This window comes from Tachypleus tridentatus, chromosome 5, assembly GCF_004210375.1.
Source record: "Tachypleus tridentatus isolate NWPU-2018 chromosome 5, ASM421037v1, whole genome shotgun sequence".
Classification (NCBI taxonomy): Eukaryota; Metazoa; Arthropoda; class Merostomata; order Xiphosura; family Limulidae; genus Tachypleus; species Tachypleus tridentatus.
In genome coordinates this window covers 16204572-16229875 of record NC_134829.1, presented here as the reverse complement: position 1 = coordinate 16229875, position 25304 = coordinate 16204572, and the positions used below count along the sequence as shown (strand labels likewise).

The following is a 25304-nucleotide window of genomic DNA, read 5'->3' as shown; positions in this document are numbered from 1 at the left end:
ACAGGAGGAGAGATTAACGGATAATTATTCTTATTTCTAATAAGAGATTTATTGTTTTAAAATAACTGTTAGGTTTATCGAGCAAACGTTATTATTATACGAAATAATGCTTTTTTTAATTTAAGCTGACTTTCAAAACTAAGAGTTTATAATGTAATTTCGATTATCCTATGTGAGTTGTAGCTACTGATAGGATACTATGAATCCCATACGTTTAGGAACAATTTGACTTTTGGTTCTGAAGAATTTTAAGAATTATATTAAAAACTATTTTGTGTTAATACTGAAGAAAAAATAAACTCGTATTTTAAGTAAACTACTTCAACTTAACATGAGAGATTTTCCGATTGTATTAGATATACTTATGACATTAAAATTAAACATGTGTTTGAAATATTAGTTTTAAGACTAGGATTAAAAACCTTGCATTAAAATTTAGATCTATCTTAAGAGCATGCTTAAGGAATTGTGAAAGACCCTTAATAGTTTTAAGTATAATAATGCTCTTTTAAACAACATATTTGGATAACATATCACGTGATTAACATGTTTTGAGCGTATGCACATATGATGGCTGTTTACGTGTCCATCTTCATGTTCAAATATTTGCAAAGTATTATTCAAGACAGATTTAAATAGTCTAATTATCTAGTGTTTGTTTTCTCGTGAACGCGTTTTAGTTGTAATATTTTTAGCGAATACCCTAACTTGTAGTATACGAAGTGTTCGAAATGTCTGGAACCACAGGCACATCAACGAATTTTACAGAATGTGTTCCACGTGATGTCCTTTTACTTCTAAACACGTTTGGATTAACAACAGCATTAACTTGACCTTCTCCATAATCAGTCAAGTATCTGAAACTGAGAAAGGTTGTAAATAACTCAGTATTCTAGACATTTCGGAAACGCTGTATATGTTTCCAGGTGCACGTGTTTAACGCCAATAAGAAGAACCTATATTTTTTAAACAAACTATATTATCTCAAGATACTAGTTTCGTCATATTCATGTGCTCTCCTCAATCGTCAGAAAATAACAACGTGCTGACGAAGACATGAATGTGTGGTAGTTTTTCTGTACAAGTCTTTTAATGGAATGTATTTTCTTTGTTTTGCACGTTATTAGATGTCGACGACGTTTAGAACTTTGGCATTTTCGAATAACGACATCTTATGTGACTCATAAACTAAACGGTTAGGTGACGGATCTTAAGGATAAGGTATAGCCGACCTTAACTTTAAAATGCTGGCCAGAGAGAAGGCAACCAGTAAACTGGACCCGCCGCCTGTATGAATACTCTTAACCCTGGTATTAACTGTCATTTAAGTATTTAATGAGCTCACATGTTAATGTTTTGAGCGTATGCATCAACATATCACAAGTTCGAACTTTAATGTTCAGATCCACAGTTCAGTGCTAGACCACACTCTCTCTGTTATTAGATTGGTCATCTTTAATCACGTGTTTTTGTATCATCATTGCTTATCATTCAAATTACATAATAGTTTCTTCATTTGAAAGTCTTTAAAATTTTATTATAATTTTTTTTGCAGTAAACCCTCTGCTGCTTTTTTTTTTTAATCCAACGTTACGCAGTTGTTGTTTTTACTTGGAATTCTAAGCTGTTTCCATATTTATTATTAATACTTCTGTATTTTCTTATTTAGGTCCATAGGGTTTCAGGGGGTGAACATCATTAACAACCCTCAAGCTTATTTAATTGGAACCCAACCTTTATGTACTCAGTTGACTGGATTGTCCAGAGGTCAGTTCAAGCTCTGCCTTCTGTATTATGACCACATTCAATATATCGCGAAGGGAGCCAAGATGGGTATCAAGGAGTGTCAGTGGCAATTCCGTCATCGGCGGTGGAATTGCTCGACTCTAGCTGACAACAGTACCTTTGGTAATAATATCCTTCGAGTTGGTAAGTTACAACAATTTCAATGGTGTTTCATCACTCTTCTTTAAGTTGGAAAGCCGTATCAAGTTTTTAAAGTGTTTCAGCATTATTCAGTAAAATTCGTAAGTAAGATTAATTCCAGTGACATATTTGGTAACGCATTTCAAACTGTAATATTAATGTTAGAACGTCTTTACCTGTGTTTTAAAAACACGCTCAACTACATCGACTCCAATGTCTCACGAGTTCTTCTGTTAAATTGTAACTGTTAGTGTATTTGGTAATGTTTCAAAGTTCGATAATATTTAGTAGTACACTCTACAATGGTATAGTTTTAGTAAACTTTTCGGCACTTTACATTATGTTAATTAATAAGCTAGACTGGTTTTAGCACGAGAGCATTCTTCTAAGAGAGAGAGAAAGGAAAAAAGAAAAATTACAGTGTGTTAAATACAAGTACGTATTCAAGTTAAAAGCTGAACAAAACTAGAAAGTCAAGAAAAGCGGAAAACAGTAAAGGTTTATGTTGGAGACTTGTAACAGCAACCAAAGCGTTTATTTTTCATATTTTCTTTTTCATCTGAATCTGCCAAGATTTAAGCTTCATTATGAAAGAAATACAACTTGGGCAGGAACTATTGTTTCTACGTGTGTTTGTTTGTTTTTGAAATTCGCACAAAGCTACTCGAGGGCTATCTGTGCTAGCCGTCCCTAATTTAGCAGTGTAAGACCAGAGGGAAGGCAGCTAGTCATCACCACCCACCGCTAACTCTTGGACTACTCTTTTACCAACGAATAGTGGGATTGACCGTAACATTATAACGTCCTCACGGCTGAAAGGGCGAGCATGTTTGGCGCGACGGGGATGCGAACCCGCGACCCTCAGATTATGAGTCGCACGCCTTAACACGCTTGGCCATGCCGGGCCCCGTGTGTTTTGTTGAAAATGAGAGAGTCTAATTTTAATGGATTGATGTATTTATACATGTATAGTTTAGTGAGAGATGTGCTTCTCCATGTGACGTTTGTATTTTAAAAAACACCAATAATCACCAACCAATAAAACACATTTCAAGATATCTTCGGTTTCTGCACCAGAATCTTAATGAACATGCTTTGTTTCTATACTCTCACCGGAATCGCAGCCAATAACTGGAGAAATAAACGCTGATACAGTGCCACGACATAATAAAATTAGCAGTTTTGCTAAAGAGTTTATTACATTGATGATATAAATCTACAATACAACTTAAGTACGAGACTGAGAAGAAACAGCCCCATCAGGACCCGGTAGCTTCACTTTTTTGTATGTTCGAAAGGCTTCCTCATGTTCCGTAGTATTATTGTAAGAATGTAGGTATTTCCAGAGAATACCATTGGTTTTGGTTCGCTTATAAGTCCAGGCGCTGCAACATAGCACTTTAAATATTGAATAAGCAAACAATGTAATTGTTAACAATTCAATATGTTTTCTTAAACTTAAAATATACATATTTACAATGAGAAAAAAGCCAAAGTTCCTCTTTCTTTTTAATCCATGCGTAAAAGTTAATTTCAAATTTAATGTTTTAATGTATAATTTTTCACAGTGACACAGCAGCTACAAGATGACGTCGGTTTTCACCTCACTGTGACACAGCCGCTACAAGGTGACATCAGTTTTCACCTCACGGTGACACACAGCTACAAGGAGACATCATTTTTCACCTCACAGTGACACAGCAGCTACAAGGCGACATTATTTTTCACCTCACAGTGACACAGCAGCTACGAGGTGACACCAGTTTTCACCTCGATAAATCATTACAACTCGTATAATAAAAGCACGTCATGAAAAAAATTGTAATTTAAGAAAAGACTCATTTTCTGTGTAAATTACCAGCCTTTGTAACACTTAAGATGTGAAGGAATAATTTTCTTGTTAAATCTTCACACATTAATGTTGAGAACCTCTATAAACGTGACTAGAAACTTCACGTCGATATCTAATTTTATTATTTTTCAGAACATGACATCATTGCATTGTTAACTTCACTATGCCATGGTAACCTAGTTAACTTCTTTGGTGCAGCTATATAAAATACACCAAACGTATAAGGTACCAATTGAGTAATAAGCCATTTATTTAAACGTTTTAAATACCTAAGTCAGTACAGTCACATCTAGGAGTTGGGTTATTCAGATAAAATCTGTTTCCATGTTCTGTTTCTAGATGAATATCTTTTTATAAACTAAGTTTAAGATACCTTAATTTTGTGTGAAAACAATTGATGAGTACATCCAAATTCAATTGCAAATGATGCATATATAAAATTATACGTAACGTTCTATGTTGTTCAATCCAATCTACCTAAAACTAGAAGTCCATCTACTTGAAACACTACAAACAGTAGCTTTTTCATTACCAAAAGGATTAGGTATAAAGACACCCTAGTCAGAACAGGACAGGAACGAGCATTGAACCTTAGTTAATATCAGGACAACACTTAAGCAGGTATTTGAATTAATATAACCTTATACAATATTTTTACGTAATACACAAGTTACAAAATCGTCCTGTCCAATCTAATAATTATATATCCTAAGACGGCAGTTTTGTACTTCCATGATGATGTCTGAGTAAAACAAGACCGGTTTTCTGACCACTAAGTTTAAAAATAAACAAACATGAAATCACAAATAAAAAATAACATTTCAAGAAGCAGATAGGTGTTACGTTCCCCATGATTTCGAATCTGTTAGCAGTGAGGTTTCAACGATAACTGAAGACCAAAAATATAGTAAAGTTTTCTTGTTTTGAAAATGTTATAAAAGGGAAAATTTCATATATGGAATGTTACATTAGAAACGCCAACGCCTACAAACATTTACAGAACATTCTATTGAGTTGCATGTTCAAATTAACCTAGATACATGATGTTTCAATTAGTTTTGTGCGATACATGATTACAGAAGTGTTATAATATAGGTAGTTTGCAATAGAACGGGCAAGATCAAACTTTTCTATGACTTTCAAAGGTGTAATATGTAAGGACACCCATCTACAGACAGAGCGTCATTATCAATAACTGTCTGTTATTCCTTAAATCAAACTTACCTAACTGTTACTGTTTTACAACACGAACAATTTACTATATTTGTGGACCTCAGCTGTCTTTAGAAATTCACCAAATCATAGGTCTACTTCTAGAAATGTTGCTTTGCCTTTGTAATCTTATTGGTTTGTTGGATCTTCGTACTACTGATTAATTAACGTAGTACTAAAAAGATAATTGTTACAAAATGTTCTAAAACCAATGTTTAAACACCTTTGGCTGGCTTTTTTCCTGATTTCAACACTTAAACCCTACAGTAGTTTTCATTGAATTTCCCCTAGATTTCTCCAGTAGTTTCCAAAATGACTTTCCTTCAGGTTTCTATATTCAATATCTTCAGTCGTTTTCGAGTTGATTTTTTCCCAAGTTTCCGTATTTAAGATCTGCAGTTGAATTTTAGCTCATTTTTGTCGGCTTTTTCGAAATTCAGTCCTGGGTCTTCTTGTTATCAAAAGGTTGGTGTGCTGTCTGCTTGTCAAATTCATGCTAATAAAGAAATAGTTCTTGGGATTTTCGTCTTGTAGACAGCAGAAGAGTATGTGTTTTTTCTTATAGCAAAGCTGCATCAAGCTATCTGCTGTGTCGACCGAGAAGAATCGAACCCCTGATTTTAGTGTTGCAAATCCGAAGACTTATCTCTGTCGACAGCAGAAGATCAGCCGCTGAAATATAGAATATACAATAATTAGTAATTAGTGCTTAGAAAAATAAATAGTTACTGTTTAATCATTATAATTAGGTAGCCGTATAAACTATTAAATGTAACATTAAGGGATTTAACCGTAAGCTGAGAAATAACAGCTATGCAACTAAAGTATTATCTTTATGAAAGAGAATATTAAATATAACAGTTATGTCTCATTACAGATATATATATATAACTGTTATGTCTTATCACAGATATATATATATAACTGTTATGTCTTACCACAGATATATATATATATAACTGTTATGGCTCATCACAGATGTACATATATGTTATGTCTCATCACAGATATTTATATATATAACTGTTATGTCTTATCACAGATATATATATATAACTGTTATGTCTTATCACAGATATATATATATAACTGTTATGACTCATCACAGATATATATATATGTTATGTCTCATCACAAATATATATATAACTGTTATGTCTCATCACAGATATATATATATAACTGTTATGTCTCATCACAGATATATATATAACTGTTATGTCTCATCACAGATATATATATAACTGTTATGTCTTATCACAGATATATATATATATAACTGTTATGTCTTACCACAGATGTACATATATGTTATGTCACAGATATCATCATCAGATATTTATATATATAACTGTTATGTCTTATCACAGATATATATATATAACTGTTATGTCTCATCACAGATATATATATATATAACTGTTATGTCTTACCACAGATGTACATATATGTTATGTCTCATCACAGATATTTATATATATAACTGTTATGTCTTATCACAGATATATATATATAACTGTTATGTCTCATCACAGATATATATATATATAACTGTTATGTCTCATCACAGATGTACATATATGTTATGTCTCATCACAGATGTACATATATGTTATGTCTCATCACAGATATTTATATATATAACTGTTATGTCTTATCACAGATATATATATATAACTGTTATGTCTCATCACAGATATTTATATATATAACTGTTATGTCTTATCACAGATATATATATATAACTGTTATGTCTCATCACAGATGTACATATATGTTACGTCTCATCACAGATATTTATATATATAACTGTTATGTCTTATCACAGATATATATATATAACTGTTATGTCTTATCACAGATATATATATATAACTGTTATGACTCATCACAGATATATATATATGTTATGTCTCATCACAAATATATATATATAACTGTTATGTCTCATCACAGATATATATATATAACTGTTATGTCTCATCACAGATATATATATAACTGTTATGTCTCATCACAGATATATATATAACTGTTATGTCTTATCACAGATATATATATATATAACTGTTATGTCTCATCACAGATATATATATATGTTATGTCTCATCACAGATATATATATATAACTGTTATGTCTTACCACAGATATATATATATATATATAACTGTTATGTCTCATCACAGATGTACATATATGTTATGTCTCATCACAGATATTTATATATATAACTGTTATGTCTTATCACAGATATATATATATAACTGTGATGTCTCATCACAGATATATATATATAACTGTTATGTCTCATCACAGATATATATATATAACTGTTATGTCTCATCGCAGATATATATCTATATCTATAACTGTTATGTCTCATCGCAGATATATATATATATATATATGTATATATATACAGAATATATTTGTTTCTGTTCAGCAAGCAAAGAAGCCGCCTTCGTGCACGCCATCTCAGCCGCCGGTGTGGTTCATGCTGTAGCCCGTGGATGTCGGGACGGCCAACTAACTAGTTGCGGGTGTAGCCGAGCTGCCCGACCGGAAAAACTCCAAAACGACTGGAGATGGGGAGGTTGTGGGGATAACGTCGAGTATGGCTATCGTTTCACAATGGGTTTTGTCGACCTCCGAGAGCGAGAGTATAACTTCAGAAGGGGAACCATGGAGCAAGGGCGCAAACTCATGAATATCCACAACAATGAAGCCGGCAGAAGAGTAAGTCTTTCGCGTTTGATTTGATTTCTTTTCAACAAACATCAAACTAACAATAAACCAAATGGGTAAATTCTAGAACAGACATGGCCAATATAGGAAGTTCCCCCTGTCCAGTGGTTTCCAAACCTAAAATAAAACATTTTCTAGAATTAAATTAGTTGGAACCATTAAGAAGCTGCCAGTTCTTCGATTTCACACCAGATTAAACATAAAAACATGTTTTTGTATAAGTGGTGAAAAACAAATACATGTATTTTACCTTCAAAGTTTACGAAGGTGAAATACGAGTTAAGTTATTCAACACTTTAAATTGCTGACACTATTAAATTTTCTTTGATTAACATTTGTAAATCTGTCATTGAAGAACAGTAAGATACATGTTGATAGGGTCTCTGGCGATGATTTGTGATAACACGTAAAGTCTCTTTGTCAATGAATTCTTTCGTGTGAGGATATTTATTTTTCATTTTTTTTTTACATGCCCTTTCATTTCATATATTTTTGCAGTAGTTTGTACAATTCAAGCCAGAAATTTTGAAGTTCACTTGTAATAGTTCTTTAGTGTTAAAAACAAAAATTCATTTGGCCCTCGGATAAAATCTGAAATATGGTTTCTGCAAACCTATTTTTTTGGCTCTATAAAGTCAGCTATTTATCTTTGCATCACAAAAAATAAAACACTATCATGAAGATTGTTAAGAAAACAAATAATTATACAGAAAAATAATTAATTAAAATGCACAATAAAAAGTCCAAGGAAAACATAGTAACTTTTGAAGGTTTTCTTCATTATTACTTTTACGATATTTTCCAAATCTTTTCATTCTTACGCTATTGAGCTATAAATAAGACTGATATACACCTTTCAAATATTTTCGTTATATATATATTGTAGTATAGCTCCGTGTTAACTAAGAGAAATAAATAATATAATTTAAGTCTTTTTATTCGTATACTGGAGGTCCTCAGCTGGTACAGAGGTAAGTCTATGGATTTATAACCCTACAATCAGGGGTTTGATTCCCCACGGTGGACTTACCAGATAGCTCGATGTGACTTTGTTATAAGAAAACACCTACCTACACTCATATTTTACATTTGGGTGGCTGCGAATAAGGCTAGTTGAACGTATGACATATTTCAAATGATGTCCTTGTTACAGTATAGTGTGGTTAGTAATAACGATTTACATTACCTATGAAATATTTTTATTTTTATTCTGGTGTGATAGTGTTTAAAGTATATCTTAACTGACTTTCCTTTGTTATTTCTGAGAAAATAACCTAGTGTTGATGTTCTTACAAGTTTAAAGTGTTTACACAGGGAAATTGTAGACTCTCGCTGCGTTCCACAAATAAAACGTAATTTCAAGTTTTATTGATCTATGTCTCTACGAAATATTCTTAGTCAAATAAGTGGTAAGTTACTGCTAATGGTTATGTTTAAAAGAAACAATAATTTATAATAATCCCACTAAAACTGTCAAAAAATACGACACCATCATTAAAATCGGATTGTTTCTAACATTGCTAAAAAGAGACACACACAAAATTACCAAAAAGTAAGCAGATATATTTGGAAAAACTGTCACACTATCACATTTAAATTAATTTTTAAAATAACCAAATGACATTTCCCTGAAAACGTCTTTCAAAAATGTATACAAATTATAACAACTAAGCATGCTAAATTCTTGTGAATGAAAATATAATTTTAAATGTCTCCTTATAATTAAGAATTACTCGTTCATGTAATGTCTTTCTATATGCGTATGTCAAATCTTTGAGGTTCAGTTTCTTATAACAATTAATTTTGTTATGTTTACAAAACACCTATAACATTTTAAATTCACTTTGGAAAATTTTGAGCTTGCACAAAGCTACACAAATACTCTAATTTTAAAGCGATACACTAGAGGAAGAGCTGCTAGTCGTAAAGCCTCACCACCATTAACTCTTCTCTCATTGAATAATGGGATTTAACTGTCACTCTTATAACGCACTCATAACCCCAAACTGCTTACCGGGCTTTCGCAACAACAGGATGTGAATCATGAGCATGCGGATTAACAGTCCTGCATCATAATTTCTGGACCAAGCCCGATCCATATTGGTTCGTAATTATCTTTTAGTAACTAGGCATTATACATGTAGTATTTCTCAATCAACGCTATGTGTTGTCAGCTATTAGCCATTTTAAAATTAAGATACTAATAGTAAAGCATAACAAAGAACTTTACGCATGTTGTTGTTGTTAAGGGTAAAGCTACACAAAAGCTACCTTTGCTCTTCTCCCGTATCGAAACTCAATTTTTGTTGTTATAAGTTATTAATCTCATTATTGAACCACAAGGAGGCGGGCTTTTACGTCTGCTAAAAGCTTGTACTTATGAATAAAATATAATACATGTGGAATCTCAGAAAATCGAATTAATTGCAAAAAGTGAAGCACGTATTAATCATAGTACGATTATTTCAATCTATGACTGGAAGAAGCGAAAGCCTATCAGAACAACAGCAACAACGAAATATTACAGGTCACGATCCACATCCTATTCAACACAGTCCAGATAAAATATTTTAATAAATGAAATTTCGAAGAACTTTTGCTTGTAACAGTAAATGCTGTTTCTCTTCGTGAAATCGTGATCTTTTTGTTTTTCTTTCTATCTTTCACAGCACGCTGAGAAAGAATAAAGTATTACAAATGCCGTACAAAATATATATATACGCCGTGCTAGAGTTATGTAACCAAATAACGGCCAGTCTGCGTGTGTGTTTTTCAGATAGCAAAGCCACAAAGGGCTATCTGCTCAGCCCACCGAGGGGAATCGAACCCCTGATTTTAGCGTTGTAAATCCGGAGACATACCGCTATATTAGCGATGGGCGCCAGTCTGCTGTAAAAGAAATAACACTCTTCTCCTTTATTAGTAATTATAGTACTAGACTGATTCTACCAGCACCACGTGCTTTGCGATATTTTATCTACTGATGTAAGCACGACAGTAAGGTTAAACTCGTGCAGTGTGGTGATTTTCGAAAGTAATTAAACTTCGCAGTTTAAACGAAAAAGAAACAAAATAAACGGTTTAATATATGAATAGTATTTATAAGCAATCCTGATTACGTGAATAAATCTTGCGTTCAAATATTTCTTTTATATTCTGAGTAAACACGTTTTGTATATTGTTTTCTACCGATTTTCGTAATCGCCAAAAGCGTGATACTTGTTTGTGGTTGTTCTCGTAAATTATTTGCTTCTCATAATTTTCTACCTCTCTGTATAGGAAGAACGATATTATTTTGAAAAACAAAGTTAATAACATGTAGTTAGCATAACGACTAAAAGAACAGGAATATAATTCAAGGACAACCAAAAGTTATTTGTGTTGTTGTTTGTTTTAAATCCTGGTACATCTTTGACCTATTTATATTTATAGTTTCTGGTACTGTGAACAGAGATACAAGCAATTTCATCTTACAAATGTGCATTAAAGAGTGTATTTGCAGCTTGCATGTCGGGTTTTCTGAAGTTTTATTTTTTCGTAGTTACCATCTGTACGATACAGATTTGTACTTGTGAGCACGCGCGAGGTGACAAGTGACTTACAGTTGAAGGTCACGAGGATTCTTTCTTTATTTCGGTCTTTTGAGCGTGCTCATGTTAAACAGTGGCGCCTTCTGTTACTTTATACACATAACAAAGGTTTGTTCTTTCCATGAACACTTAAGATGCTTTGAAATTTTCCGGACAGTTACTCGCTCCAGTTCTTCCACATTCCGGGGGTGAGGTTTATTTTTCGTGTAAACAGCGGACGTGGTAAACTGAATATAGTATTCTATAAAAACTACGGAATGCCGTTTTGAAAGTTTCTGACGTGTGATTTGAACAATGACATGGAAAATAAAATACGATACATATCATTAAGGAGACAGTGACATATGTAGGTATAAAGAAGTTTTACGTAACGTGAATTTAATGATATTTTCGAATAAGGTGAAATATTAAAGTTTTAGTAAAGAGATGGCGAATCAATCATAAATTCTGATTTTAGCAATTCTTCAGCATCTAATACAAATACAGTGAAATATTGTTTTAAGACTTTCACCAAGGCAATATAGCCATTTACTGAAGGAGCCTTAATAGGACGTTTCGTTAACCTCGTGGCAAGTTCACACCCCAAGCGCTCGAAGTGACTGAAATATTATTTCTGACGTCATACCTGATACAAAATTGTCTTTTATAATACTGATACATCGACGAATAGAAAACTGCCTACGGTAATACGTTAGACACTGACACACCTAACCCTAGCATATTTAATCAAATACTTGTATTCATATGCAGTCGATGTTTGTTATGGCTTTCTGTACACACTTGATCATTCTGAAGTGCCTCAGTGCTGAGTTAACACAAAGAGGTGTTGTTCGACATCTAGAACAACAACACTGAAATGCTTGAATACGATAACATGGATCCTATTGTAAGACATGAAGGGTCTTTGCGTAAACTTTGTAAAAAATAAATGTATCATGAACTTGTATGTAGAATAAAATTGACATAATTGTTTCTTTTAGACACATAGGAATAAATAAAAAAATAATGGTTTCTGTCTTACATTTTACACAAATATATAAAAATATATCAAGTTATTGGATGTATTTAGAGGAATGTATTACAATAAGCCTTTTATTGAATCACAATGCCAAGAAAATATAACGTAACCTTTTCGCTGTTGTTCTACTGTGCTCATGTGCAGTCATTAAACTGAAAAAAAAAAAAAAAAATCTGGCCATATTCGAATATAATTGTTGAATGCATTATTGTGTAGTTCTCGTATTAAACTAAATGAAAAGTTAATTAATAACATAAGTAATTAAGTAAACAGTGCTACTGGGGGCATAACTGTGAATGTGCTGTTCTACAGAGTAAGATTCCAATGTAAACCATTATTTAATAGAAGTACATATGTATGTGTCCACTAGTAACAGGCAAACTGCTGGACTGATTTTCACCGAACTTAGAATGTACCCACAGAGACTCCCGGAGAGTGACATATGATGTCAGCGTGCAGACCTGTTCCCCTACGTTTTCCCCATGCGTTTTGTAAGCTTACAACTGGTGAATCTTGGGACCAATTGTCACTGAGCCTGGCATGCACCCTTAGGACCCTGCGGGAAGTGACAGAACTTCTATATCACCCTTGTGGCCTCCTACGTCTTCCCTGTGTATTGTGTCAGTTTCAACTTGCGAACCACTGTATCAATTTTCATTAAACCTAACACTACTCTTAAAGGTTCCTCATAAGGAGGTTGGGGTTCAGATCTTTATATGCAAAATGGCTCGTTTGGGTTGAGAAAATATTTTACATAGAAGAGCGAACAACGTTTCGACCTTCTTCGGTCATCGTCAGGTTCAGATCTGATCCTTTATCTCACCCTTGGGGTCCTCTATATCTTTCTCTTTACGTTGAACGGGTACATAGATATTTGTACACAAACAAATGAAATAGAAAAAATTAGATGGATTGGAGGAACCGACAGATAAACTCTGAAGAAGTTACTTTATATCGACGAAGAAGTAAAGTAGTGAATAGTGAGACAGGTGGATGAATGGACCTCTAACAAAATAAAAACTATGACGTTGTTTTGCACCTTGTTAAGAAACTTTAAAAAACGAGCACGTGTCCTCGTGTTAGTGGTATCTCCAACTTAAGAAAGTGGAACAGCTAAAATAGTACACTTTACACTTAATCACTTTACTTCTTGGAATACTTGAAGTCAAGCAAGAATTATTCTACTCAGGAGTAAAGTTTAATCATTGTATAGCCTCTATAGTGGTTGGCTTACAGTCGTTATAAATGAGGCTCTTTGAAACCAGTCACTGTTTAGTGAGAAGTCTTCTATAAGATACTACATATCAAGCAATTTCATAATAAGACACTGTAAATAAAGTAATCTTAAATCAGTTGCTAGAAACTAAACAATCTTAAGTCAGTTATAAGGAATCAATATATCTCGAATAATTTGCTAGAAATCAAGTAATCTTAAACCAGTTGCCAAAGTCAATCAATGATAAATCAATTACTATCAGTATAGCAACTTCAAACCAGTTACTATAAATGAAATGTTTGACTTATAAATTTGACTTATAAATGAGTTATAATTGAAGCAATCTTAAATCTATCAGTAGAAATCAAACAATATTTTTTATTAAAATCAGACATACCATGAACTATAATCAAACAGTTTTATATACCTCAGAATGGGGCCCGGCATGGCCAAGCGCGTAAGGCGTGCGACTCGTCATCTGAGGTTCGCGAGTTCGCATCCCCGTCGCGCCAAACATGTTCGCCCTTTCAGCCGTGGGGGCGTTATAATATGACGGTCAATCCCACTATTCGTTGGTAAAAGAGTAGCCCAAGGCTGCCTTCCCTCTAGTCTTACACTACTAAATTAGGGACGGCTAGCACAGATAGCCCGCGAGTAGCTTTGTGCGAAATTCAAAAACAAACAAACCTCAGAATGGAATAAGCATTTTAAATCAAGAACTGCAGATGTTACCTTAAAATTTTTCTAGTTAATGTCTTGCTATCTAAGATTAAGCTTTAATAAATATATATAATTAAGTATCCCATTAAATGTAAATAGATAGATCCATCTATGAAGAACTCCTTTTTAGTCCAATATCAATGAATATTTGACCCATGGTTTAATGTGTAACTAACTGTTAGTAGGCCTTCAGAGTATGTACCCCCAAAAGCATTATAGTTAAAGTTTAATTTGAACTTTAACTAAAAAATACTATCTTTGACTTATGAAACCTTCTAGACAGAAGCGATAAGAAAATGAGAATTCTCAGATTGAACTATGAACTATGTCTTCAGGAGATTTTTTTTACTCCATCTTTCATTTTCTAGTCTTCTTTCGGGCGTATTTCCCTTTTATCTATACGCTTCTTTCACAGAAAACTCTCTACTGAAACAATGAGTAGCTAACCCATTTTTCTGAAAGTACAGGTGCTGTTTCGACTTAGTAACAATTCGCTTCTGCAGTTAGCACTTAGAGAAGAGTGGTGATTAATTGCTACTTAACTTATTCTCCGACTTTCTTTTTGGTTTACTATAAGATCAAATTAGATTTATGGATTTCTTAAACTGGCAAATCCTTCATCTTTCCTTAGCAAGTGTGTCCTTTCGGCCGAATAACACATAAAGAAGAATGTAACCAGATAACCCTTTGGTACTCTTTTCGTATACTTCTCTTATTTAAAACAATTCAAGGTTAGGTATAATTTGCCCAAGAGGCGATCTTTCAAAGAATATGATGCTTTATAAGTGTACATAAAAACACTTCAAGTTAGGAACTTTTCTCTAAATAAGTACGTTTTCAATTAACCGTATAGAAGCACATTCATGCCAGAACCAAGTACAACTTTCGTATTAGGCCTTATTTCATGCAATAAACTCGCTAGTGTTTTATCTTATTTTCCGTTTTTCTTTTGTTTCTATTTTTTATTCTTTGGAATATTGGTATATTTTTTGTTGTTTGTAGTTTCGAATGTTCTCGCCTTAAAAATTATGCTTGCTTTAGTTAAAGTATTTTTCTATCTATTTATTGTTTATTTTATTTGTTCTTACTAGCTGAGCAACAATGATATTCTTTTAACGAGTATTTTGTTGGTTCTCAGGATACAGATGATTGGGTTTTCTTTTCTGAATGCCTCGGAAATAAACTCTCTACTTGTCGCGTCCTAAAATAATTACATGTGATCCATTCTACTGAAAAACAAATAATGAATATAAAAGAAGGGCATATGTTTCCTTCAAAAATATACGAAACAGTGAGCATTACAAACAAAGATCTCCTTTTCGGAAAGAGCCACACTTCGTTATTATGAAGACCAAGTCAAGTCTCTACGTTTACACAGAATTATAATGTCTTGCTCCAGTGTAACCTGCTATATTTTTCAATCAACAAAATAATTTTGTTTTTAATTTGTCTCCTTCATTATCACCTTTGCTTCCTCTTATGTTTTTTATAATTGACCTTTTTTTCATTTGTTTCTAATATACTTTTAAAATTTTATCCGATGTTTCTTTTCCATTTTATGTCTGTGGTCTTACAACACTAGAAACTAGGCAGTCCAATTTGTAACTTTGTGTTTAACTACAAACAAGCAAACAAGTTCTCTCTTTGTCGCGTATGAAATGATTATTCATAAATACGTAACGATTGAACTTCGATTCAGTTTGCAAAATGGTTAAACTTCCAAATTCAAATTATAAAAGAAGCAAACAAAAAAACCCACTGATATCTTGATAATTTTTTCGTTTGAAAAACTTTTCTTTATAACGGTGTGGGTTGTTAATAATACAACTTTATCACTTTAATTTTCTTTTTTGCATTTGCGCATGATCTGTGCTTCGTTCTTCCTGATATTTGTCCCAAATAGATTTTTTTTTCCGAGAGAACTAGGAAACTTACAGGAATAATTAAAAAGTCAATAAATAAAACATTTCAAACATGTACGAGTGGATCAACTAATTAAGTTTTTCTATTGTATGTTCCTTATCTTTTCGATTCGTTATGCACTATAAATTACCTGACTAAAGACATTTTCTAAGGTTCTTCACTTCATCAGAGGAAGAACAACATCAGTAAAAAGGTCCCATTAAGAACATAAGATTTGTCTCCTGTTCCGAACTGGTTAGTCTAGTCGAAGATTGTTTGTTTGTTTTAGAATTTCGCGCAAAGCTACTCGAGGGCTATCTGCGCTAGCCGTCCCTAATTTAGTAGTGTAAGACTAGAGGGAAGGCAGCTGGTCATCACCACTCACCGCCAACTCTTGTGTTACTCTTTTACGACGAATAGTGGGATTGACCCTCACTTTATAACGCCCACACGGCTGAAAGGGCGAACATGTTTGGTGCGATCGGGATTCGAACCTGGTGGAGAAACCTAAAGTCAAGTGGTAAGTTGCAAATTCAGCATTACCTTTACCTTTAGATAGAAATTACGTAGTAAAATCAGAAATGATAACCTATACTGATAGGAATCTTTGCAGGAAATTTATTATCAAGTTTTACATTTGACTGAAATAGATAAAATGCATATTATTGTGATTTAGAATTATTATTAAACAAAATCGCTTCATCTGTATATTTCTCTTCACATCAAAAACACCGTTGTTCACTGAGCACTGGATATTTGTGTAACTAAAAGAAAATCATGCGAGTATTGGAATCTGTCTAAAGGTCATTAATCTATTCCTAATTTCATTTTGTCTGATAAACAAATGAAGAAATTCACCCGCAAAACCTTGACACTTAAAGTACCGGTATTAACATTACTTTGTTGAGTCCTTAGGTACCTGGGAGCAATATTACTGAGTTTTAATACTTGAATCGGATACCTAAGTATTGACTGTTTTTTGTTTTATTTCGCACAAAGCTACACGAGAGCTATCTGCACTAGCCGTCCATAATTTAGCAGTGTAAGACTAGAGGAAAGGCAGCTAGTCATCATCATTCACCGCCAACTCTTGGGATACTCTTTTACAAACAAATAGTGGGATTGACCGTTACATTATAAATCTCCCGGCTGAAAAGGCGATCATATTTGGTGTGACGGAGATTCGAACCCACGACTCCAAGTCAAGACGTTTTAAAAGCGTCACTATATCTGGTGGCATACCTTTTACTTGATAAGTCGATCGGTTTGTCATTTTGACCACAGATTTCAGATTCATTCAGAGCTTGACATACCTAAATGCGAGTCAACTGGCCTCCATATGCAAATCAATTTAATGTTTTGATTACTTTAAATACACAGCGCTACCGTTACATTTTATTAACGTTGTGCAGTCCACTACAAAATACCATAAGCAGAAAAAAAAATCGTAACAAAGCACACGTTTTCATCCTAGTTCAAGATTATAAAGCCAATGAAACACTAATCTATCTATTTTTGCTAAGCAGCAAATGCAATCAACAATAGTTGTACTTATGTTTAGATGGACTTCCCAAATGAGGAAATTGCTAGTACAATAATAACTTATATAGTGTTCATATTACAGTTCCGGAATGGTACCGTAGATGAAAGACAGAAATATAATCTGTATAGTATATAAAGAGCAATCAATGAATGAGGGTTAAAAAGAAACAGTATTAGCATCTGTGATTCATGATGAAAGATTTCATTGAGTGGGGAAGGTTTAGCATAACAGAGAAAATATCAAATGTTAGGCCTGTCGGCTACTTACATCTCATAGTCACGGTCCTGTCTCTTTGTCAGTCTTGAGGTAACAGACTCGTGCAACTCACGATGCTGATGCAACACATATAGGGAAACAAGAGCCGTAACTATCAGAAACTTCGTGTTATTATCTTGTATATTTTACTTATTTAAAAATAATACACTCATTAATAAATGTTAGAGTAACTTGTCAAAGCAAATATCTTAACTTAGAAAGTACTTGTTTAACGTGCAACGTATCGTTGAGTTGTGAATTTACACTGTTAGTTTTTAAATACGAAGAGCATACAGTCAATAAAGCATAGCGTAAAAATATAAACTTAACTGTTGTGTTTTACTGACAAAGTAAACAGTAATAAATACTGAATACGTGTGAAAGTTTTTTAGTTAGAGCTCATCGATGATAAAAACTTAAAATGTAACAATTATTTGTCAGATGTGGGCAAATTAAAAATACATTGATGAAAAATAAACAATTCCGAATATACTGCTCATAAGTCTGATACGAAGATGCCTTCTAGTGTCGAAGATAATAACTGATCATTTTTCTTTTATGATAAATTAGTGTCAACATTTTTCATAAACACACTTTTCCATTAATATCGCCATTATTAGAGTTAATTTAAGTTTCTGTTCGCAAATGTGAATATGAAATGTGATTTAAAATGCCAATAAATTAATTCAGACATATCATGTGTTCTTTAAAACACTAAACTTCCTTCACATGTGTTGTAGCAAAATTACATTACAAAGTAAAGAAAATCAACCTTGTATGACGCCACGATTCGTACCTTAGTGGTGACATTTCCATATGAAATGGAGTACACATGTGGCATACACAGTGGCGTAATTAGGTAGGGTCTCGAGGGGGCTCAGCTCCAGGGCACATGGTCTTAATGAGGGCCCACTGATAATTCTTTTCTATAGAAAATTACATGAGATGTATGGCCCACACAACCTTAAATCCGCCAGTGGACGTAGAACCTTGTTTGTATATAGAACAAAAATAAAGCTGTTAAGTTAAACATTTTCAAAACCTTTTTACAATACTTTGACAAACATTGAAGATTGAACTAGTTAAGTTTGTTTTACTTGTTTGTTTTTGAATTTCGCGCATAGTTACTCGAGATCTATCTGCGCGAGACGTCCCTAATTTAGCAGTGTAAGAAAAGAGGAAAGGCAGTTAGTTGACATCAGCCACCGCCAACTCTTGGGCTACTCTTTTACCAACTAATAGTGGGAGTGACCGTGACATTATAACGCCCCCACCGCTGAAAGGGCGAGCATGTTTGGTGCGACGGGGATTCGAATCCGCGACCCTCAAATTAGGAGTCGAACGCCTTAATCCACCTGGCCATGCCGGGCCAACTACTTAAGTAAGACATAATTATGCTCGAAAGTAAAATATGTATATATATGGCAAAATTCCATAGCCTAAAAGCGAGAAATAAGACACTTTTCTTTATATGCGTTTATATAGACTATAACTAGAAAAAAAAAAAAGACAAGGGACAAAGTATTTTCTCTAGTACTTGAAATCACGCCAAAGCTTATATGATTTTAAAATGTTTTGAAAACAGATTATCACGTGGTTTTTAACTGCTTTGATTAGTGGTCAATTTTCAATTGTGATGGCAAGTTAAAATTAGTATACGGCCAATTACGATATTTTTTTTTCTTATTGTTGCAGTTGTTGACTGTCACTCTTCTACTCCCGTAGATAAATAAGAGGTTTGTATAAATCGTTTTGCGCAGACGCAGACCACCTGGTCATCACGAGTTTGTGTGGTTTTTGTTGTTTCACAGTATAATTGTTATATACGTACATATAACAATAATATCATTTTTTTAACACCACAAGTTTTAAAAATTCTTAGGTTAAAAATGTGACAGAAACTTCAACTGAGCACAGGGAAAGAACATTAGACAAAAAGAAATATTTTAGACAAAGATAGTTCAAATTTATAAACATCGAAAGTAGTCCACTTTCAAATAAAGATTCCACAAGTTTACGAACATCTAAAGACGTTCATGTTATGGAAGATAATAGCATAAGTTTTGGATGTTAGAGAGCCATCTTCTGGACCAAAATATCTTAAATGTGATGAATGTCCATATAAACTAACTTACAACAAAAACTTTCAAGTTTATTAATTTCCTGGGAAATTCTTGTCCTAGAGAAAAATACCAAAAGTTCATGTATATCCAGGGAAGCTCATGTTCTAGACAAAGATAAAGGTAAGTTTGTAAATGTACAAATGAGCTCATGTTTTAAACAAATATATTCCCGTTTAATAAATAGCTAGATAAGCTCATATTATAGACTTATATCTTAAGTTTATGACTGTTTGGAAATGTTCAGTTTTAGAAAAAGATATCTCGAGTTTATTAGTAGCCAAGGAAGCTTGTGTTCTGGATAGATACCTTAAATTTATGACTTTCCAGAAAAGTTTATATTTTAGACAAGGATATCTCAGATCAGTTAATAGCCAGAGGAGCTCATATTCTAGGTAGATACCTCAAGTTTATGACAGTCCATAAAGGTTAATTTTCTAGACAAAGATATTCCAGATTTATGAATTACTAGAGAAGTTCGTATTCTGGACAAAGACATTCCAAGTTAATGAGTTACCAGAGAAGTTCGTATTGTGAGCAAAGGTATACCAAGTGCATATTCCGAGGCTATGGCAATTGGACATCAATTGCTGTCACTATGAATGCTTTATATGATTATTAAATGCAATTGTTGATTTGTGAGTAATTTTATTACTATACACTGATTAATTTGATCCATCTAACGGTATTCTGTTATCGTCTTGAGGGAAATCTTGATTAAAAATCACTTGTTGTAGAATTTTTCCTGAATACGGCAGCGGACTAGAAGTAGGATATAAACTAATTTATATCTAGCTGGAAAACAGTAACTAATAAAATAGATTAACAACTAAGACAAAGTGTCAATCAGGACTTGAAAAGGAAGTTTTATGCTGCGAAATCACTACCATTTTATGGAGATACAACCAGATCTAACCTATATGCTCGAAATCACTACCATTTTATGGAGATACAACCAGATCTAACCTATATGCTGCGAAATCACTACCATTTTATGGAGATACAACCAGATCTAACCTATATGCTGCGAAATCACTACCATTTTATGGAGATACAACCAGATCTAACCTATATGCTGCGAAATCACTACCATTTTATGGAGATACAACCAGATCTAACCTATATGCTCGAAATCACTACCATTTTATGGAGATACAACCAGATCTAACCTATATGCTCAGAAGTTACCATCCGAGACGATCGCATTTAGAGCACACCAAACCGCCTCACTATCATTTACAATATAATTTGTGAATGCATACTCTAGTATCTTAGAGAAACAAGCAGACTAACAGACGGGATTGATGAGTATAATAAATATGGAAGACTGTGTAAAGGTTATCTGTGTATAAGGGTGCATCATGACAGAAAAAAAATATAATAGACTTAAGTGGTATGACACGAAGATAACGAAATAAGAAACACACACAAGAAAATAAAACAAGGTGAAAGAAGATATTTAACAGAAGGCTTGTACAATTATCTAACTTATAACACATGTCAACTAAGCTCACAAATAATCAAAACCTAGATAACTCTCTTTAAATAATTCGTACAGTTAGTTCGTTTAAAGTCTAATCTTAGAAGATTGGATAGATGGTTAACCTTTCCTAAATCCTATTACCGCAAACATGTCCACCACAGGACATACCCACCAACGGCACTGATGGAACAGAAACGTGAGGTTAGTTTCTAGTGTTGGAAAACACAGTAAAATTTTGGTGAATTATCATTTAGGCTACTCTAGTATGATACGTCAATTCCTTCTTTAGACAACTACGTACTTCATGCAACAATAGTATTCCATACAAATACGTCTTTTGTTTAAGAATGTCGAGAAAAGTTCATTACATGGAAAAATTACTACCACATTTCATCTCTGCAATTTATATGTTTAAATATATTTAACTGATTTTTGTTATTCTACTTTAATCTATGTATTCGTTTTGCATTTAATCCATAAAGACAACAGTAAAAAAAATATCAAAGACAAATATTCATCATATGTTCCTCACATTATAATTACCTAAAATCTAACATTTTTCTAAGGTGTTTCAATGTATATGTTGTTTTACCTTACAAGTATTTTTCTTAACTCACACACACAAAAATAACACTACATTATTGGATTTCTTAAGGTTATCAATTTACATTTTTATCATTTTCTTAGATGACATTATATGTATTTTAACGTTATACACTGTAATAATGAAAAAGTCAAGATGTCCTCTTATTACACATAATTGTTGTTTAGTTTTTATCATTGCATAAATCTTACGGTAACGATGTATAATATAATTTTACTTCAGACAATTTAATTTTTTTAATGAAGGTTAATAGGAATATCAGCACGAGCAACGACATCATAAATTATACATACCAAAAGTAGCAAATTAGAACTATGAATAAACATATGTCTACCATTTTTTCTATTTTTGTTATTTTTCAGGCGATTATTCATAACATCGGCGTCACGTGCAAGTGCCATGGAGTTTCTGGCTCATGCACCCTTGTCACGTGCTGGCAACAGGTGTCTGCGTTTCGAGAGATCGGAGATTACCTTAAAGAGAAATACGACAGTGCCACTGAAGTAAAGATTAATTGGAGGGGAAAACTGCAGATCAAAGATTCGAAAACTCCTCTTCCAACAGGGGCAGATATGGTATACCTGGAGCAATCCCCGGATTATTGCGTGGCCAATGAGCGCACAGGTTCGATGGGCACACAAGGTCGGAAGTGTAATCGGACTTCGCCCTCCACTGACGGCTGTACTTTCCTGTGTTGTGGTCGAGGGTACAATTCCCACAAGACCTGGATGGAGGAACGGTGTGACTGTAAATTTCATTGGTGTTGTTATGTAGAATGTAAAACTTGCAGAAAACTTGTAGACATGCATACGTGCAAATGAAAGAAATACTGTGTTTTATACAGAAGGAATTATTCAAATACACAGAAAAAAACAGAACATTTTAACTAATAAGAGATAATGGTTCTAGAGTGTTTTTATGTGTATGAACATAAGAACACATAGTTAATATTTAAATGTTTATGGAACAGCTAATTCCAAAAATTGGGATTCGTTTGGGTGCGTACATCCTAGTTCGACTTTCAGCGTGTTAACAATGTTCAGTGTAGAAAAAAAAATATTGCATTCCCTTTATGAAACAAAGAAGTTTGTAATGTTAGGTCTGAAACTAGAATTTGAGGCTACTCAGGTCATTTACTACTCATTGTAGTTAGTAAAGAAGTCTCAGACTAAGGAGTGTGTTTTAAGTGCTTTGCAACGTCTGTTAAAAAACATTCCTGAGAAATTAAGTGAGCTCAAACTAAATAAACTCTCATTGAAACGATTGAAAGAACTATAATTAAAATTATATGAAATAAGTACTTAGTGGACTTATATTACTTAATCTTGGCTACAAGAGAGGAGTGCACTCAAACTAAACAGTTCTGAATATAAATGATTCAGTGAACCAGGACTTAGCAAGTTTGATTGAAAATGATAGAGTGTTCTGCGATTATAAAGTTCTGTTTATAGGCGATTGAGAAACCTGAAGGAAGAGGTACAAATCAACGCACAAATTTACTGTTATTATATGTAATACATTGTCTTGAAGACTGGGCCTAAGTTTTTGCATAATGTTTACACCAGTTTTTGTGTTCCAAATTGAATATCGTTTCGGTTACGATTTCCTCTAAAAATTAGAAGAGAAAAAAATGAGCGCTATTGGTCACTTTAAGAAAACAGAACCTAATGACCCAGGAAACGTTCAGTTACTGAAGTGAAATGAATGGCTCACCCAGGAAACGTTCAGTTACTGAAGTGAAATGAATGGCTCACCCAGGAAACGTTCAGTTACTGAAGTGAAATGAATGGCTCTTTTAAAACCAATTCCTAATGGTAGTTTTCGCCAACATCTTAATTCACCTTGCGGTATTCAGTTACTAAATGAAAAACTGCTTAAATGTTTGGGAACGTACAATTAGGTAGGTATGAGCCTGATACACATTATGTATACTTATATAAAGCTTCTCAGTATATCAGCAGAATGGTATGTAACATACTAAGGATATTTGTCTTTAACCCAGCGGCACATCCAGCCAATTGGTCTCCACAACAACAAAAATGTTTTTTGTCAATGTATACAACGAACTGATACAATAGTAAAAACTGTTCGAAAATGTTTTCAGCAAAATAATGTTACTAAAATTTAAAATTATTATTAATATATCGAATAAATCTGTATCTGTCATAGTAACAATATTTGTCATTATACTCAGCAAACTCTTGACTGCCACAGTAAAATTGTTTTCCAGCGTATCCAGCAAATTGTTGACTGACACAGAAAAATGTTTGTCATTATATCCAGGAAACTGGTGATTGGCATAGAGAAATTATTACTAGTAGTGCCAGCGAACTTAAAGTTGTCTAAAGTAGTAAACAGTTTCTGTCAGTATACCCAGCAAGTTGTTACGTGCCATTGTAAAATGTTTCTTTTACAACATAGCTATCACAACACTGACATTGTGTGTCTTAGTAAAAAAAAAAACTTTTCTACTATACCCAGCAAACTCTTTTCTAAAGATAACAACACGCTTTGATTTTGTTTTACATATTTTCCTACTTTGTTTGTAAAGCAGAACACATTTTACAATGCTAAAATCTGGCGTTAAATTTTCTATGATGAACAAAATCTAAATAGTTCGTTATGTATCTTTGTCATAATATGATATTTCATGTAATAATTATTTTCGTGAGTAATATTTGTGTCACAAATTTCCATGTATATTTTTTGTTTCGTTTTGATTATTCGCTTCTCATCAACGATTTCGAAAGCTATTTTTACTTTGCAATTTATAAATCGTTTTGCAATTAAAACAAATAATTCAAATGCCATAATTATTTCACAGAAGAGTATATGAAGACATAACATCGTTTATATACCATCTCTTTCGCACCGTACACTAAGAAGATCAAAAATAAGATAAAATATCAATATACGTAAGTTTCGTAGGACATCCGAATCTAATATAAACACTAAGGAAGAATAACTACACAACATTTTTACAAGTAAAATATTTTTCTTTTTCTATAAATAATTATTATATTTTCCATTAATATATTCGTTACCTTGACGTAAGTTCGAATAAAGCATATTTCAAAACAATATCAACTTGAATAACGAAAATATTATTAATAATTA

General features: G+C 33.1%; 1 protein-coding gene across 3 annotated transcripts in view; it reads left to right on the top strand.

The window, feature by feature from the left end:
* LOC143250599 (protein Wnt-5a-like) overlaps positions 1-24883 on the top strand; it is a 29449-nt gene extending 4566 nt beyond the window's left edge. For all 3 annotated transcript variants that reach the window (XM_076501407.1, XM_076501409.1, XM_076501408.1), the window contains 3 exons: positions 1670-1929; positions 7435-7727; positions 22550-24883. In XM_076501407.1, the coding sequence (XP_076357522.1) occupies positions 1670-1929; positions 7435-7727; positions 22550-23008 (1012 nt within the window). In that variant the 3' untranslated portion in view covers positions 23009-24883. The remainder of the gene's footprint in view (positions 1-1669; positions 1930-7434; positions 7728-22549) is intronic.
* Positions 24884-25304: the final 421 nt, after the last annotated feature.